The following is a 15,820-nucleotide window of genomic DNA, read 5'->3' on the forward strand; positions in this document are numbered from 1 at the left end:
CCTGCACAATCACTTTTGACTATGCAAGGTTAGTGGAATTTTACACTGCAAAAACACCTTCTGTTGCAAAAACACGACTTTATTTCTCACAAAGGTGACACGGGTGTCCAGACTCAGCTGGATGGAGGTGAGCATGAGGCAACTGAGCTGTCTGCTCTGCTGTTCCTGAAGGGGTCCAGCTCCACACTTCGTCTGCAAATCTTACATTGCTAAAGCCAAAGAGAATTTTGTGCTGATGAGTAGAATGTTGACTATTCCTTACACACTAGAAAATGCATCTGAATGATGATGTACGTTTCTAGATGTTTTCGGTATATTATCTGCAGATTTTATTTACAAAATCCAAGAGCTGTTCTGCTGATAAGCTGTGCCCCACTATGGAAAATCAGTGAGGCCATGAAACAGTTTTAAAGTATACATCACCTGCTGTATGTAGCTAATAAGCAAAGAAAGAAATCCACTTTTTTTTTCTCTTTGTAAACTGAACTCGCTTTCAGACAAAATAATTTACTACTGATGAAAGCTAATTCACCATGTCCACTATATTCTTAAAAGATTGTTTCCTTTATCATTTGAAAATGCACAGAAGTCAGACATGCACACACATGTGATATATACATGTATCTGAGAGGCTGGCTTTCAAGCTACCTTATGTAGTGATAGATACTAGACTCAGTAAGGTGAGACATGATATTAATGAGTGTTTTAGAAATTGTAAAGCAATTTCTTACAGCTATACTGTAATAGAGTGATTTTGGTTTTACTTCATAAATTTAGAGAGGAAACTACCTGCTACTGAGGTAAAGAAATTTTCATAGATGGTTGAGAAGGTAATAACAACAGGAATGCTGTTAGAATGAGCTAATATACTTTGCATTGCAACAGTCTTTGGAATAGCCTAGAACACTCTAGATTCATGTGACAAAGATATGCGCACAACTTTACATACAAAGCAGTGGGTACTGAGATGCTCATTAAAACAGCTAGTCTCATGAAAACAGAGTCAGTGCTCATGTGAATGGTTGTGAATATAAAGCCATGTGCATTAGAGAAATACATTACTGCTGAGTGCAATATTGTTATGCAAAGAGCTGTATGGAATAGCCCTAAATTTTCCTGAAGTTTTTCCCATGGTTAAAATCTTTTGTATATATATATATATATATATATGTATTTACTTTTGAGAGTCCTACTTGCTTAGCACTTTGAAAAGACAGCATAGTTCCACTAGTGTGGATTCATTTGCTGTCTCACAGTCTGGATTAGCAATCCCATGAATATCACTGCTATGAATCATTGCCTTCTTGGTGGTTGATAGCAGTCTCAGAGAAGAACAGTCAAAGAAATTGTCTTCTATTAAACACATACACTGAACCAATATTTCTTTCTTTTCATTCCTGCACACAGTGTACTTTTAAAGGGCAAAGAACAATAAAGTTTCAGCACCTCATTGTTGTTTCATTGAATCACAACTGCACAATTCTCTACCATTTGAAGAACATTGACAAGAACAACAAGATACACTGGAGTTTATAAATTTTCAGATCAGAGACATCTGTACTCTCTCAAGGTCAGCTAAAGTCAAGGATAGAAAGTAAAGAGCATGGGTTTGAGTTTTTTTGGTCTTTGTGATATACTTGGTCTTGACCACATTCTTAAAGATAATGTTTATTGTGATGTTAGACAAACTAAACAGTTCACATGTGTTCTGCAAATTTGCTGTTTTTAGAGAAAAAAATAAACAAACAAATGTATGCAAAATGCATGCAAGAATGTTCAATGTTGGGGTTATCTTGGATCACTGGGACAGAGATTGTCACTGGAGCCAGAAGAAGAGCTCTGAGGACTAAAAAGCTCTGCGGCCAAGTACTGTGTGCTCAAGAATAAGGGTACAAGTGAAAACGTTTTGAAGTCTCTGTGGCTGGAATCCAATGGAAGTTTTGTTTGCTTGTTTGTTTTCCTGCAGGAAATACCACCTGGAGGGCTTCAGTAATTGAGTTACTATATTGCCTTTATTGAAATTACCTCTGGGACGAATGCACATGCTGCCAAAAGAGGTAGACTTAGCTTTTTTTCTTTTCTCTCAGTTATTTGTGTCTGCATTGTCACTTCTATCTGGAGAGCCAGGGAACTGACCTGGCTGAAGAATAACATCTTTTCTGGCTAGGCCAGTTTTCAGCCGGATCATTTTCCTGAAATAATTCCTGTGTAACCTGAAACAAAAAGTATAATGCTATTTCAGGGAAGGCATGGAAATTCTTCTCCAGTCTGTCATTTTTATGATATGCACTACTTTTATGACACAGCTCACGCTTTTTGTGTTGTGTGGTGGGATGTGTCACACATTTCACGATAGGCTTTGCACTTTGAGAGTTGTGTGACCCACATCATATGTTGTTTGTTGTGTGACAGGATTTTTGTGTGGAATCCTTGTGTTTGAAAGATATTTCATATATTCATATTTCATTGAACATTTGAACTCATTTCATATTTCAAGAATAACTTATCTTTAACAAGTTAACATTTATCTGTATATGCACAGAAATTGAACCACTGTTTAGGTAGAATAGCCTATCTTGCTAATCGCTGTGGAAGCTGGATATGCATATGGAAGTGCATATTTTTGTTAATTGTATTTTCTTTCTGATTTGCATGAGTTTTCTGTTGTATCAAAAAGGGGCATCACACTAACTACCCATCCATCAGACAGTAACCACTGGATTCTGTTTTCTGCATCAAGGTGCTATGAAGATTCTCTGAAGCTCTAAAAATTAACCACATCCCACAGTGCCAGCTACTTCTATCTTAACTAATGGTAATCTGAACTTTATCTACATTTAGAACAGCATGGCACCATCTGTATCATGCTTTATTTATTCAATAGCAGCCTTTGATTTTGTCATCCTTCAAAATATGACAGGTCACAGTATATACATAGGCAGGAACCATCGATAGTGTATTAAATCTCATAGAAAATTGTATTTCTGGTAGATAACATATCTTTCTTTGTCAGTATCGAACCATCACTTTTCTGTATGGTGCCAATAGCAACACACCTAATGCTAGTCTGAGATGTCAGGTAAGAGCAAAGGCCAGTCTCTTGGTTTAATTGTTCTCATTAGCTAGGTCTGAGTGGCTCCTTGCTTCAGGTGTTAATGATGAGATTTCTTCTTAGCTCTCCACTGCATGAGGGACCTCAGTGCCTAACTCGAGATTTTCAAATGCCACCCAGAAACATGGTAAGCTTCTTGAACATGCACATCCCGCCGTTTTGTGTACACAGCTGAGGGACTATACATTTAGTGATATATAATAATATACTAATTATGAAGGAAGACATAAGCTGAATAGATCTACCTCGCAATCATTGGAGCTAAAACAACCAGAGGCTCTTTTCACTGAGTTTTTAATAGTTTGACTGATTTTAAATGGATTGGACTGTTGTGATAGTGACAAAAATAATAATAATAAAAAAAATATATTTCTGATTATCAGTCTCTTAACCAAGCCATTACTCTATATTCATTGACACACACACACCACACACACACACCACACACACACATACACACCCTCTCTCTCCACGCTTCTAGATTGTTCTTTTATTTGTTTCTTTTTATTGATACTGAGCATTTTTGTGGGGCTTTTCCTCCAGCGTTAGCTGAAGAAATCCGAGAATCTGCCGTGCAGATCAGCGCGGGCCATCTTCCCGCCCTACTGCTGCCGCTGAGGAGCTGCGGGCTGCGGTCGGTGCCGCCGGGCAGCCACAGGGTTTATATTTTATTTACTGACTGTAGCTGTGTTTGGTCGCACAACACCAGCCGCTTCCACAGCGGCCTCCCGACTCCATGTGCAGGGTACCCGCACCCCCCGCCGCGCACAAGATGGCGGCGCCACCCGCCCCGCCGCCATTCCCGCCGTGCCCCGCGCCCTGCGTCCCCGCCCCGCCGCCCCGGGCATCACCGCGCTGCGGTGTGGCGGCGGCGGTGGTGTCGGGATGGCGCTGGAGACGCGGCGGATGGAGGGCGACGTGGAGGACGGCGAGCTCTCCGACTCGGACTCCGACATGCCCGGAGCCGGCTCCCCGGGGGGCCAGCAGCAGGTGAGGGGGCGGCGAGGCGGGCACCGGGCGCGGCCTTCCCGGCTCCGCCGCCTCCCGGTGTGGGTGCAGGCCGCGGCCGGGCCGGGCCGTTCAGCTGGGGGACGTTTTTGGGGAGCCCCCCTCGGGCTCCGGTGGTCCTCGGGGTCTGGGGGAGCTGGGCGGAGGGCAGCCCGCCGTGCTCCCGGGGCGTCTGGTCGGGAACAAAAGGCACAAAGCGCCCCGGGCACACGTGGGGGTGGCGGGCAGCAGCTGGTGGCCTGCCCCGGGTGGAGGTTCGGCTGCTCCCCGAAATGCTGGGGAGGTGTGGGGTGCTCCGGGTGTCCCTGCGGGTGTGCGGTTGTTAGTGCTCGAGGTATATGCAGTAACGTGAAACATAGGTATTTTGTAATATAAAACAAGTTGAAGGCCTTTCTTCTCTCTCTGCTTATAGGAAGAGAAGAAATGTTACCATAATTGTGGTGAATGCAGTAAGGGTTTTTTAACCTCAGATTAAGAGAAGTGTAAATCTAAATATCGCAGCACAGTACGTAACTTTGTGATAAGAAATCAGCCAGGGGAAACCTGGAATTAGCAATAAGGGAAGTGCTTGTTGTAGAATGGCATGGGCAGCATGGCCAAAATTTCCTTCCAGTTGTGAATAAGAATCCTGGGTTATGTTGCCTGTGGTGTTTCCACAGATTACTCAGATTTGATTCAATGTTCTAAATTTACCCATCAGATAAATGGGGAATTACTATCTTATGAATATTATAGCAATTGGGCTTGTTTGTGGAACATGTTAATACGTTTTGGGTCTTTTGTCTAAATTTATAAGTGGCTATGGTGAGTCAGTAGCATGTTCTTGCTTTAAAAGAAGAAAAAACTGAAGCACAGGAGTTTCCGGCTGAATATGAGGGGGCACTTCTTTACTGTGAGGGTGGCAGAGCACTGGGACAGGTTGCCCAGAGAAGCTGTGGAGTCTCCTTTTCTGGAGATACTCAAAACCCACCTGGATGCCATCCTGCACAATGTGCTCTAGGTGATCTTGCTTGGCAGGGGGGTTGGACTTGGTGATCTCCAGAGGTCCCTTCCAACCTCAGCCGTTCTGTGAAAACCGAGTTCTTCTCTAAGGTGTTACCATCACTAACTGTTCATGTCCTGTCCTGTGTGAATCAGAATCAGCACACCCAGTTCAATTCTCAAAGTCTGAGCAGCATCCAACCATTGTGGATTTATAGTTCTTTTTTTCTTTTCCTCCTCACTGGAGACCCAAGAAGCACTATTGTCATTACAGGTCACTAGTCCAGATCTCTTTCTGGCAGGTCAGACTCCAGAGAAAACGTTATTTTCTCTACTGTTACAGAAACTTTCACTAAGTTGATCTGGTGGTTTGCTTTTTTAAAACTACTGTGCGTGTCTGTCATTGTCTGAATTGGGATTTGTAATAGCTTTGCCAGTCTATTAATAATCTTACTTAATGTGATTCAATAAAGGTTATGTTAAGCAGTTCAGTGACTCTTGAAATGTTTTTTTTTCTGTAGCAACCATGCTGTAGAAGCATTCAAAACAGAGGAGTTTCATAAGATGCTCACGTCAACTGTAGTCCATAACATGCTTATAGAAGACTGCCCAAACAGCCACAAATCAAGATTAATAACTGCTAACTAATGAAATTTTTGGCATGACTTGATAGCTCTTTTTCTTTGCAAAAGTTATTGGATTAACAGATATTTATTTCTTCATTCCAGAAATCACATGACGGCAGTAATTCAGGCAGACCTTTCCAGAGCAGCATTTCATCCTGTGCACCAAGCGTTCCTTATCGAACAACCAAAAGTGTGGATTCAAGTGATGAAAGCTTTTCCGAATCTGATGATGACAGCTGTCTGTGGAAACGAAAACGACAGAAATGTTTCAACCTTCCTCCTGCGAAGTCTGAGCCTTTTCCACTTAACCAGAGCCACCAAAAACAAACTGCTCTAGGTGGTAAGAAGGTCAACAATATTTGGGGTGTTGTGCTCCAGGAGCAGAATCAGGATGCAGTGGCTACTGAACTTGGGATTCTAGGAATGGATGGTAGTATTGACAGAAGCAGGCAGTCTGAGACTTACAATTATTTATTGGCTAAGAAGCTGATGAAGGAAGCTCAGCAAAAGGAGGCAGAGACATTAGATAAAGAACTGGATGAATACATGCATGATGACAAGAAAACAGCTCCAGCGGAAGAAGAAAATGGACAAGGCTTTCTCAAACGGAAGCGGCCTGTAAAAGATAGACTGGGTGAAAGACAAGAAATGAAATATAAAGGAAGGTATGAAATAACAGAAGAAGATTCAGACGAAAAAGTGGCGGATGAAATAGCTTATCGGTAAGTTGGGTAATGATGCATCTGCCTTAAATATGGGTGAGATGCTGATGGAAAAAAAGGCAAAAAAAGAAAAAAAAAAAAAAGCTTTCTGGCTGCTAAACCTGTAAAAAGCATGAGTGCCTTGTGGCTATTTCCAAAGTCCTGAAATTAAAATACAGTATTATAATTGTTGTCTTTTAGAAACATCCAGTAATGGTGTCCAAATTTTTGTTTCTTTTTTGAAAGGGGTAGGTAGAGGTTGACTGGAATGATGTGTTATTTGACAGCAGTGGCAAGGACAAATACCGTTTCTCACTATTTAGATTTAACAATAGCTTTTTTAGGAAATACCCTGTATTTAAAAATGAGAATTTAAAGTTAGATGCCGATGTACACATGCTGTTTTCACCATGAAAATCTGAGTTATAAATCTTTGAAGCTGTAGTTGACTTAGATAGTGTAGTGCTTTGGAGAGCACGGCTTCTGACACAAGTTTCCTTCACATGCATCGAACATCCCTGTCTGCAGAGATGTTTCACTGCTGCTGTAACTAAGGGCTGTGCCAGGGCTAGACACCAGCACTGAAATTAAGCCTCCTCTCTTTTTATGTTGTGAAACTGTGCTGCAGTTCTGTGCTAATCTATGCCAGCCAGCATTAGGGTTATCAAGCTCCAGCCACGCACAACATTATCAAATTCTTTTCACAGTCCTGCTCTTTACTGACTGTACACTGAGCTGACAGTCTGAGAAATAACCTGTTCAAAATCCTATTGTGTTTTTTTTTTTTTAAGGGTTAGTTTTCAGGTAAGGTTGTTTCCCCAATCAGTTTGCTGCTCAGTTTCCTTTAAGCTTACACTGGCAGGGCTGGACTGATGCAAGGGAATATGGGGGCACATGGCAGTAGTGATTTAAGATTGATTTAAGCTGCTGTATTCTTTTCAGCAGTGCAAAGGAACAAAACTGGTAACTAGGAAACAAGTTAAAGGACTTTCTGATTTGTATATTGACATCTCAACTGGGTTTGTTGATCATTGTTGATTTCTGACATATGATACTTGGTATTGCCAGATGCTGAAATACAGCAAATAGGCAGTGATTAATGCTGTTATCAGTTCTCAGTATCTTCTCATTTGTGAATCTGAAAACTTGGAGCATGTCTCTTTTAACAAACTTTTCTTTGTTCTGTTTAGCTTCATGACAATAAGGGCAGAAGCCCTTTTTTTTTTTTCTAATTATTTATAGGAATAGCTGCACTGAACTATGTCAGTAGAACTGTGTTTATAGAGGTGACAGCACCATTATTTAAGCTGTGCTGTGCCATCTGTGCCTGGATCCATAACCTTGTGTTGTGCTGGCCCACACAATGAATGGAAATGAAAGAGGTTTTCTGTCAGTCTTGTGCCATTTTTGCCTCTTACCTTGCTCAGTCCCTGTTGCTCTGCGTAGCATTAAAGTGCCCAGAAGAAGGTTGTACAGGAGTAGAATGAACACTAGGTGGAGATATGACTTTTTAGGCTGCCTCTGCTGGTAACAGAAACCTCTGTAAGGAGTCCTGATTATCTTAAAGTTGTCTGCATCTCTGAGAAACCTTTTCCTCTCATCCAATAATTCACAATTTAGAACTCAATCCTATAAAAATATAAGAAAGAATTCAATTTCTGATGCCTTATCGTTCTCTGAATTCAGATTAAGCACAACATAAAGTGTTGCTGGCTTGGTAAACATTTGCATGGTTAGGACAATTGTAGCATAGTCATGTCACGTAGAGCGCTGAGGGCTGGAGATGGTTTTCAAGAAACTTTTGTAGTTGCTGTGATCTGTTGCTCCTCAAAGTTTAAACCTACTGCTTGGGATTGTGCATAATTAGATTTGTCATTTAAAAAAAGAGAATTTAGAGCAAGAACTCTTGATCTTGACAGGTGGTTTTGATTTGTGGGCTTAGGCTTTTTTCCAGTAGGAGTACACATTTTGGCACAGTGACTTGATGCTGTGTAAAACTTCTCTTTCATGCAGACTCACAATAGAAAACTTATTTACTTAGGACGTTGTTGCTAAAAAAAAAAAAAGGCAATTTAATTCAGTAGTAATGTGATATTTTTTTCTGTTGGCATTTGATAGATTAGGTAGATAATTTGATAGATTTGATCATAGGTTGGTCAACATCCTGTTATTTTACTATGTGGGTTTGTTTCAGTTGCACATGTTAGAGGGTGACTTACATTTGCTCGTCTCCTATTACTTGTTGATTTAACTGTTTCTAACTAGCCTAAATGTTACATTTACTGTAACATCTGTCTTCTTTGCTGACTTTGTGCTCATAACTCTTTTAAAGTTACAGTTTGGTGTAACACTTCTTTTATACTGTAATTTCAGATGTTTAAAAAGGGCTTTACAGTTTCTCATATGATTTAACTTCTCACAATTCAACAGAGGGAAAACAGTGCATTTTTATTGAAATAATTATTTAAAATGCATACTTTAGAAGTTACTAGCGCTTATAAACTCGATATTATAAAATTACATTTTAGAAGCCGCTGAAACACATCTAAATGTGTAGACACAGATTTTAGCACAGTTTCACGTCCCGTGGAATAAGTTGGTGATTATGGAAGATCTTTGGGTGATTTTACTTGAAATTCTACTGACTGTACATGTGTTTGTTTGTTTTTCTCTCTCTAAGACTTTGTGAGCCAAAGAAAGATTTAATTGCCCGAGTAGTGAAAATAATTGGAAAGCGAAAAGCCATTGAACTGCTCATGGAAACAGCTGAAGTGGAACAAAATGGTGGACTGTTCATAGTGGTAAGGAGGATGTGATATTGTGGGTTTGAGGTTGGGGAGGATGCTTTTTACTTGCAGCATGTTTAAGTAATACTATTGCGTAGCCTTCACATTTAACAGGTTCTCACAGATGCCATGCATTAACCTATGGCCTTCTCTCAGGAAGGAGATCTTTCATTTGAGCCATGAAAGTCACTTAGCAGTAAATAATAACGTAACCGCCAGCAGGGTTAGAGGAAACAGTGAGATGAATGAAACTGGAAATTGCCCAACTTTGTGTCCTCAGATCAGTGTATCTTTTACAGTGTTAACATGTGCTACCTGCTTCTCTTGGGTTGTTTCCCTGACAAACTTAAGAGTAAGGAATTCTAAATCATGAATAAAAGCTTCATTTTTTAACCTGTTTCACAGCACTAACCTACTTAGGTTAATCAGCATGCAATCAGAGGTCAGCATACTATGCTGAGCATTTCTAATACCACGTTTGAAAAGTAACTTTAAAAAGCGAATCTGTTAGCTTTGTTGTAGGACTGTTAGTTTGTGCGCCAGGAGAGCAGAAACAATCACTGATTTCTGTCACAAATTATAGTAAAAATCCTGTATGTAATGGATAGGCTGTAAGTTTTTGTTCATGTTTTTGTTAAATAATGGTCTATAAGGCAAATGAAAAAAAAATTGAAGGAGGAGCAGGAAGAGCCTTGTGTATAGTTTATATTTTTTACATTCAATCATTGCAGGTCAGGGAGAAAGCTTTCTAGCTAGTGAATTCTCTTAAAAGCAGTCTATTGTCTTGAAGGATTAAAGTATTTAATAAGTATTTACAAAGGAGATGAAAGGACACAACTTCTAGTGGCACAGACTGTTTGGCTGCAGATCAGAGTATACCATTTGAAAGGCAGATTTAGTATACTGTTTTTCTTGGTTGGGATTTTGTGCGACTAGGATGATAGAAGTATGTGGCATCTGCTGTTTCAAGAACAGTTACAAAAATCGAGGCTCCTTGTTAGAACTTTCGGATTGTGTTTGTTATTTAGTAGAAAAGTGTCATTTAATACGGTATTAGGGCATTAGAGTAGCAGCTCAACCTTATATGCTGTGAATCGTAGTTGAAAAATATTCTGATAATTAGTATTTATAATTTATAAAGATTTCAAAGTTGGGTCTGTTCATGCTTCAGTATGATGCATCACACCACTGTTGTTCCACTGAAAACTACTGCATTGTGGGGAGAAACTTACACCTTAGGCAAAAATGCAAAATTCTGCAGATAAATACATGAGATTCTACATAATTTTATGAAATTAATTTTTGACTTTGTACTATGCTTTTATGTTAGGAATATTCTGAATATCTAACCTAATACATGCATTATTGCAGACAGCTGTGAGAGTAGTTAGAATATGTTAGCATTTTATGTCTTCACTACCAAGATCAGAAACAGAGTGTAAGTGAACAATTTGGTGTGATGTTCTAAAGCAGATTTTTCTGAAGCCTTATACATTACCTGTCAAAATGTAGCAACCTTGTAGTTGACCTTCTTATGACTAGAACAGCCGCAAGTGAAAAAGAACCAGGGTCATGGTTATATAACATGTAGTACAGCAGAACTTAACTTTCTGGATTTTGTCTCAGTAGAAAGCAATGTCTTTTGTGCTGTTTTTGTATCAACAAGTTCTTGTTAGGTTTCCTGTCATCACTAATTTCCTTTTTCCCTATTAAGAACGGTACCAGGAGGAGAACACCAGGGGGTGTTTATTTAAACCTGCTGAAGAATACACCCAGTGTCAAAGAAGAACAAATCAAGGTAAAATTGTCAAGAGTACAAGTGATGATTGCCCAAAGTAAATTTGGGGGGGGGTATTCTGCCAGAAACATTACAGTTGAATCCTTCTCATAACTTCTCGCAAGTTTAATTCTGTTATTCCAAAGGAAGTATATTCCAAAAAAAACAGCTTTTCATATTCAAAATACAAGCAAATAACAGTTGATGAAGTACATTCACACAATGCAAAAGGAACACCTTTTATGTATTGCTAGTCACAAAAACTTGCTAGGGATAATGAGACTGTAGAGTCCGAAGAGTTAAATGCTGTATTTTCTTTACTTTGTATATGCTTTACAGTAATGTTACCTATGGTTATTTTAGTCATTACAGTATTTTTCCCTTTGGACGTCTGCCTCATTCTATACTGGTTTAATGATGTTCTCTTATAAAATACTTCTGTCCTGTACAGCTCGAGCTGTAGCACCAGGCAGTAGGGGCTGTCACACTGTGATCTGAACCTAGCCTTAACTGCTCTCTGGCCTCATCTGTGGTGCTTACCACCTTAGTTTTGTGAGCTTGTAAATATTACTGCCTTTCCTTTTACAGTATGAAATAGTCTGAGATGGTATTTTTCATGCTATTAAAACAACTTTGTTCTTGAACAGTATTTGCCATTTATTTAAGTTTGTTTAAAGAATGACTCGTTTGTTTGTAGGTGGCTGGTGGCTACAGCCCATTCTACGTATCATCCCAGTATCTTGTACTGGGAAAGAGATGAACTAACATAAATGTGATTGTCTGTTGTAGTTTAAAAAAAAAAATCTTCCATAGCTTACAGTAGTCACAAAAAGATGCGACTTTAATCACTTTACCTCATTTCCAAAAAAAAAAAAAACACCTCTTCTACCCCTCCTCTGTGCCCTAGTAATTGTGTGCCTCATTCTTCTCCTGCTAATACTGGCAAGTGTTTAATGAGGCAGCAGTTTTTACTAAATGAACTTGACTGATAGTCTGCGACATCATTTGATACACAGTCCTGTGCAAAAACTAAGTGTAATACTGTCATCATGCCAGTTGTCTTCTATGCAGATCTCTCACAGATTTGTTTGTCCTTAGCAATTGTCTTGCAACTCCTGGGGTGAAAAAAGCATTAATGTTTTCCTTATGCAACTTCCATTTTTCATAAAATGAACAGGAAAAAAAGGCATGTAGCTGTATTTAATTATGTTACATGATCTTTTCCCCCTTAACATAAGGAGGAAACCTGTAGGAGTAATACTTTGTAGGAGTTAAACGCAGGGGTTTACAAAAGTTTGGCAGTAATAATCATGATTCCTGGCCTCAAATTTCAGTTCTGGGAGAAAGCATTTAAAGTTGTAATAGAAGCTTTCTGTCAGGATTTCTCTACAGGTCACCTTTAAAAATTTTCTTTCAATTTGGCATAAAATATTTTTCTTAGAGTGGCGTATGTTGGAAGAGACCTCTGGAAGTAGGCCCTCTGGTCCACACCAGAGGCCTACACAAAGGCCTGTGGCCTGCACAAAGCAGGGCCCCACTACAAGAGGTTGCCCAGGACCACATCCATACAGGTTCTGATTGTTTCAGAAATTCAGCCAACTGAAAATTATGCCAATACTCAGTCATCCTTACAGTCAAAAAACATCTGCCAGTGTTCAGGAGGAACCTTCTGCGTTTCAGTTTGTGCCTGTTGCCTCTTGTCCTGGCACTGGGCACTGCTGAAAAGAACCTCAGTCTGATTTCTTCACGCTTTTCCTTCAGGTTTTTGTATATATTAATGAGATATGGGACCCCTGGAGCCTACTTTTCTCCAGGCTAACATCTTAGTGGCCCTTTGTTGGACTCTGTCCAGTATGTTTGTATGGCTCCTGCAGTGGGTAGCCCAGACCTGGGCACAGCACTCCAGGCGTGGCCTCTCCATCGCTGAGGAAAGGGAAAGGATCACCTCCCTCCACCTGCTGGCCATGTTTGTCTAACGTAGCCCAGGACACAGTTACCTTCTTTGTGGTATGGGCACGTTGCTGGCTTACGTTCAGCTTGGTGTCCATCAGGACCCCCAGGTCCTTTTCTGCCAACCTGTTTTTTTTCAGCCAGTTGGCCCCCAGCATGTTCTGGTGCCTGGGGTTCTGCAGGTGTGATATTTTCTTCTCGTTGAACTTCGTAAGTCCACTATCAGTCCGTTTCTTCAGCCTGTCAAGATCGCTCTGGATGGCTGCATGACCCTCTGGCGTATCAGCCACTCCTCCCAGTTTTGTGTTATCTGCATGTTTGAAATGAAAACTTAAAGCATTACTTACATGGTAGTTTGAAATCACTGAGAAATTATATAATAGAATTATTTATGGGGCATTTTTCTTAATTGCTATCTCTACTCATACTTTTAGTCTGAACAATGTATATATTAGTTATTGTTCAGCAGTATTAGTCATAAAAAGGACTTTACTTCATGTTCTCTTTAGGAAGCACTAATAAAATGAATATACCAAACCTTTTTTTTTTCTTCTTTCAAGGAAATATTCTATCTGGAAAACCAAAAGGAGTATGAAAACAAAAAAGCTGCTAAGAAGAGGAGAATACAAGTTCTAGGAAAGAAGATGAAAAAAGCCATCAAAGGGCTTAACCTGCAAGAATACGATGATGCATCTCGTGAGACTTTTGCTAGTGATACAAATGAGGCTCTGGCTTCCCTGGATGATTTACAGGACGGACACCATGAAGCAAAGATGGAATCTGAAGATATTATAGAAATTGATAATGCTCATGATCTGGAGATCTTTTAATTCACAATGATAACGAAGTCTCTATGAAACACAATAAATGAGTGTTTCTTATTATCCCATGACTTCATGTTTTCTAAATTGCAGAAACATGGGAAATACTCGATGGTGAAGAAAGTGACATAATTCTTGCTAAATTTAACAGCATGGAACATGTTAGTTGTCCTGTTGTTTGCTAAGTCTTCAAAAACTCTTAAGATTTTTCTAGATAACAACTGCATCACTGTGTTTGTCCCTTAGGAACTTTTTTCTAGCCATGTATTAAATTTAGGTATTAAGTCTGTTTTAACCAAATACATCCTACTTAGTGTGCTGAAGCTAACAAAGTTGCAATCAAGTGGGGGATATTCCTAATTACAGTTGGACAGAAACACTAGTATAAAGTCAGTCTTGATGTAAAAGATCCTGTGGTCTTAATATGACAGTGAGTTGACAAGAATAGCAGTGTTTATAGGATTAAGACCTGTAAAAGCAGGTTGGCTTGTGAAATTAACCAAATTTTCATAGCTACTGACTTTTTGATAACAACCTTGTAAATAAGTACTGTTGAACAGTGGATGTTGTAAATTTCTGCAGCAGTTCACTCCATTTTATAATAGTGGTTTGAGCTTCCAACTTGTTCTGTCTAAGCTTTTTCCATGAATCCACAGACAACTTATACAGATCTTTTTGTTCTAAAACGTAAGTGAATTCTTTCTGAGCAGAAATTTAATATGTTTTCCCCCAGAGGGTCTGTAAGTTCTGTGTGCAGGTATGAATATTGCAGTTCTTGTCTCCACGCTTTTTCTCATGTGCAGTAGAATGAAGATACGTGCAGCTTGCATAAATTCAGAAGTTTTCCTTTGCCTGAATCTTAAGAAAATAATAGTATGCAAAAGATAATTTTTACTTGATGCAGAAGACTGCTGTGTAGTTCTTAAGTTTGAAGGTAACTTTTATGTTGAACATTGCTTTTAATATAATTGAAGAGCATTTGCAACACTGTTATGTATGATATCTACATACTTGGTCACTAAAATAAGTTGTGTTTTCTGTGAATATACGCTATTTTTCAATATAAAAATGAAATCAAACTGATCAGTTTGTTCATGGTTTTTTTTTTGGTGGTGGTGGTGGTTTGTGGTTTTTTTTGTTGTTTTGTTTTTTGATTTTTTTTAAAGAATTATTGATTATACAGTGCTCTGTTTTGGTGTTTTCAGAAATCAGAATGTGTGCACATGGAAGGAGAATAGCAGTGTCATACTCCTTTTTTATTTTTTTAAAGGATTAATTATTATGGCCCCCTGTCAAAATACATATAACTGGGAATAAGAGAATACCAAGCATGCTTATGAAATTTCCACAGGAATTGTCTGATAGTAACTATTACTCCAGTTTAACATCTCAGTCTCTTTCCTCTGTGGGTTACAAATTAAAGACATACTCAGCATCCTTCAATTTACACAGGATTGTATTTTACCAGTTTAGCCCAAAGAGCACAGAGCAGATGAATACCTGAGCACCACAGCTGTAAAGCTGTTATCTTCTTGTCATTTTTCAGAATTATTGGAAAGAAGCAGGTGCCAAGCAAGCTAGAAGAGAAGGGCCTAAGGGTTCCCTACCCTTGATAGTCAAGTAGCTGAACAGAGGAATTTTTCTTGCATTGCTTTCCCTGCCATGGCAGTCTGCCTCAGCTCTAAATAATTTTCTGTGCTCAGCAGCTGTCTGGCAGTGTTAACACCCCAGTGGGTTTCCTGTAGATAGGTATAAAAGCATATACTGGATAGGCAATATGCCAGTTTGCCTGGCCTCTGAAAAATATTTTCCTTCCTCCCTCCCTTTCTTCCTTCCTTCCTCCCTGCTATGGTTTTGTCTGTTTTTTTTTTCCACCAGTCCGCAAGCAAATGAATCCTCACCAGAGGATTTCACAGGTAGGAGGAAGGCATAGGCCCACAGCAGTTTATTCTCTATGGGATTGCCTTCCACAGTAGAGGACCATGTATATGAAACAAGCTTTGGAGTAATGCTAAGCGTGAGTTCACATCAGCGATTATGTGAGGAGTTACACAGATG

At 39.5% G+C, this 15,820-nt stretch overlaps 1 protein-coding gene across 2 annotated transcripts; it reads left to right on the plus strand.

Moving 5' to 3' along the window:
- Positions 1-3,140: 3,140 nt before the first annotated feature.
- On the plus strand, positions 3,141-14,845 carry PHAX (phosphorylated adaptor for RNA export). Of its 2 annotated transcripts, none has more exons than XM_083817620.1 (5): positions 3,141-3,239; positions 5,830-6,449; positions 9,109-9,229; positions 10,929-11,012; positions 13,502-14,845. In XM_083817620.1, exons 1-5 carry the CDS (start codon positions 3,156-3,158, stop codon positions 13,769-13,771), a joined length of 1,179 nt encoding a protein of 392 aa, XP_083673746.1. In that variant the 5' UTR covers positions 3,141-3,155; the 3' UTR covers positions 13,772-14,845. The 2 variants fall into 2 exon arrangements, with proteins under 2 accessions (XP_083673746.1, XP_083673745.1); XM_083817619.1 differs by lacking the exon at positions 3,141-3,239 and adding an exon at positions 3,922-4,102.
- The last annotated feature ends 975 nt before the right edge of the window (positions 14,846-15,820 follow it).

Source organism: Anser anser (genome assembly GCF_964211835.1).
Source record: "Anser anser genome assembly, chromosome: Z".
Lineage (NCBI taxonomy): Eukaryota > Metazoa > Chordata > Aves > Anseriformes > Anatidae > Anser > Anser anser.

What these genes read in the sequence shown, in the direction of transcription:
- PHAX (XM_083817619.1), top strand. Translation starts at nt 3,998, where the DNA reads ATGGCGCTGGAGACGCGGCGGATGGAGGGCGACGTGGAGGACGGCGAG. An exon ending in ATGGTGGACTGTTCATAGTG is followed by an intron (nt 9,230 to 10,928) that starts GTAAGGAGGATG and finishes TTCCCTATTAAG; the next exon opens with AACGGTACCAGGAGGAGAAC. An exon ending in TCAAAGAAGAACAAATCAAG is followed by an intron (nt 11,013 to 13,501) that starts GTAAAATTGTCA and finishes TCTTCTTTCAAG; the next exon opens with GAAATATTCTATCTGGAAAA.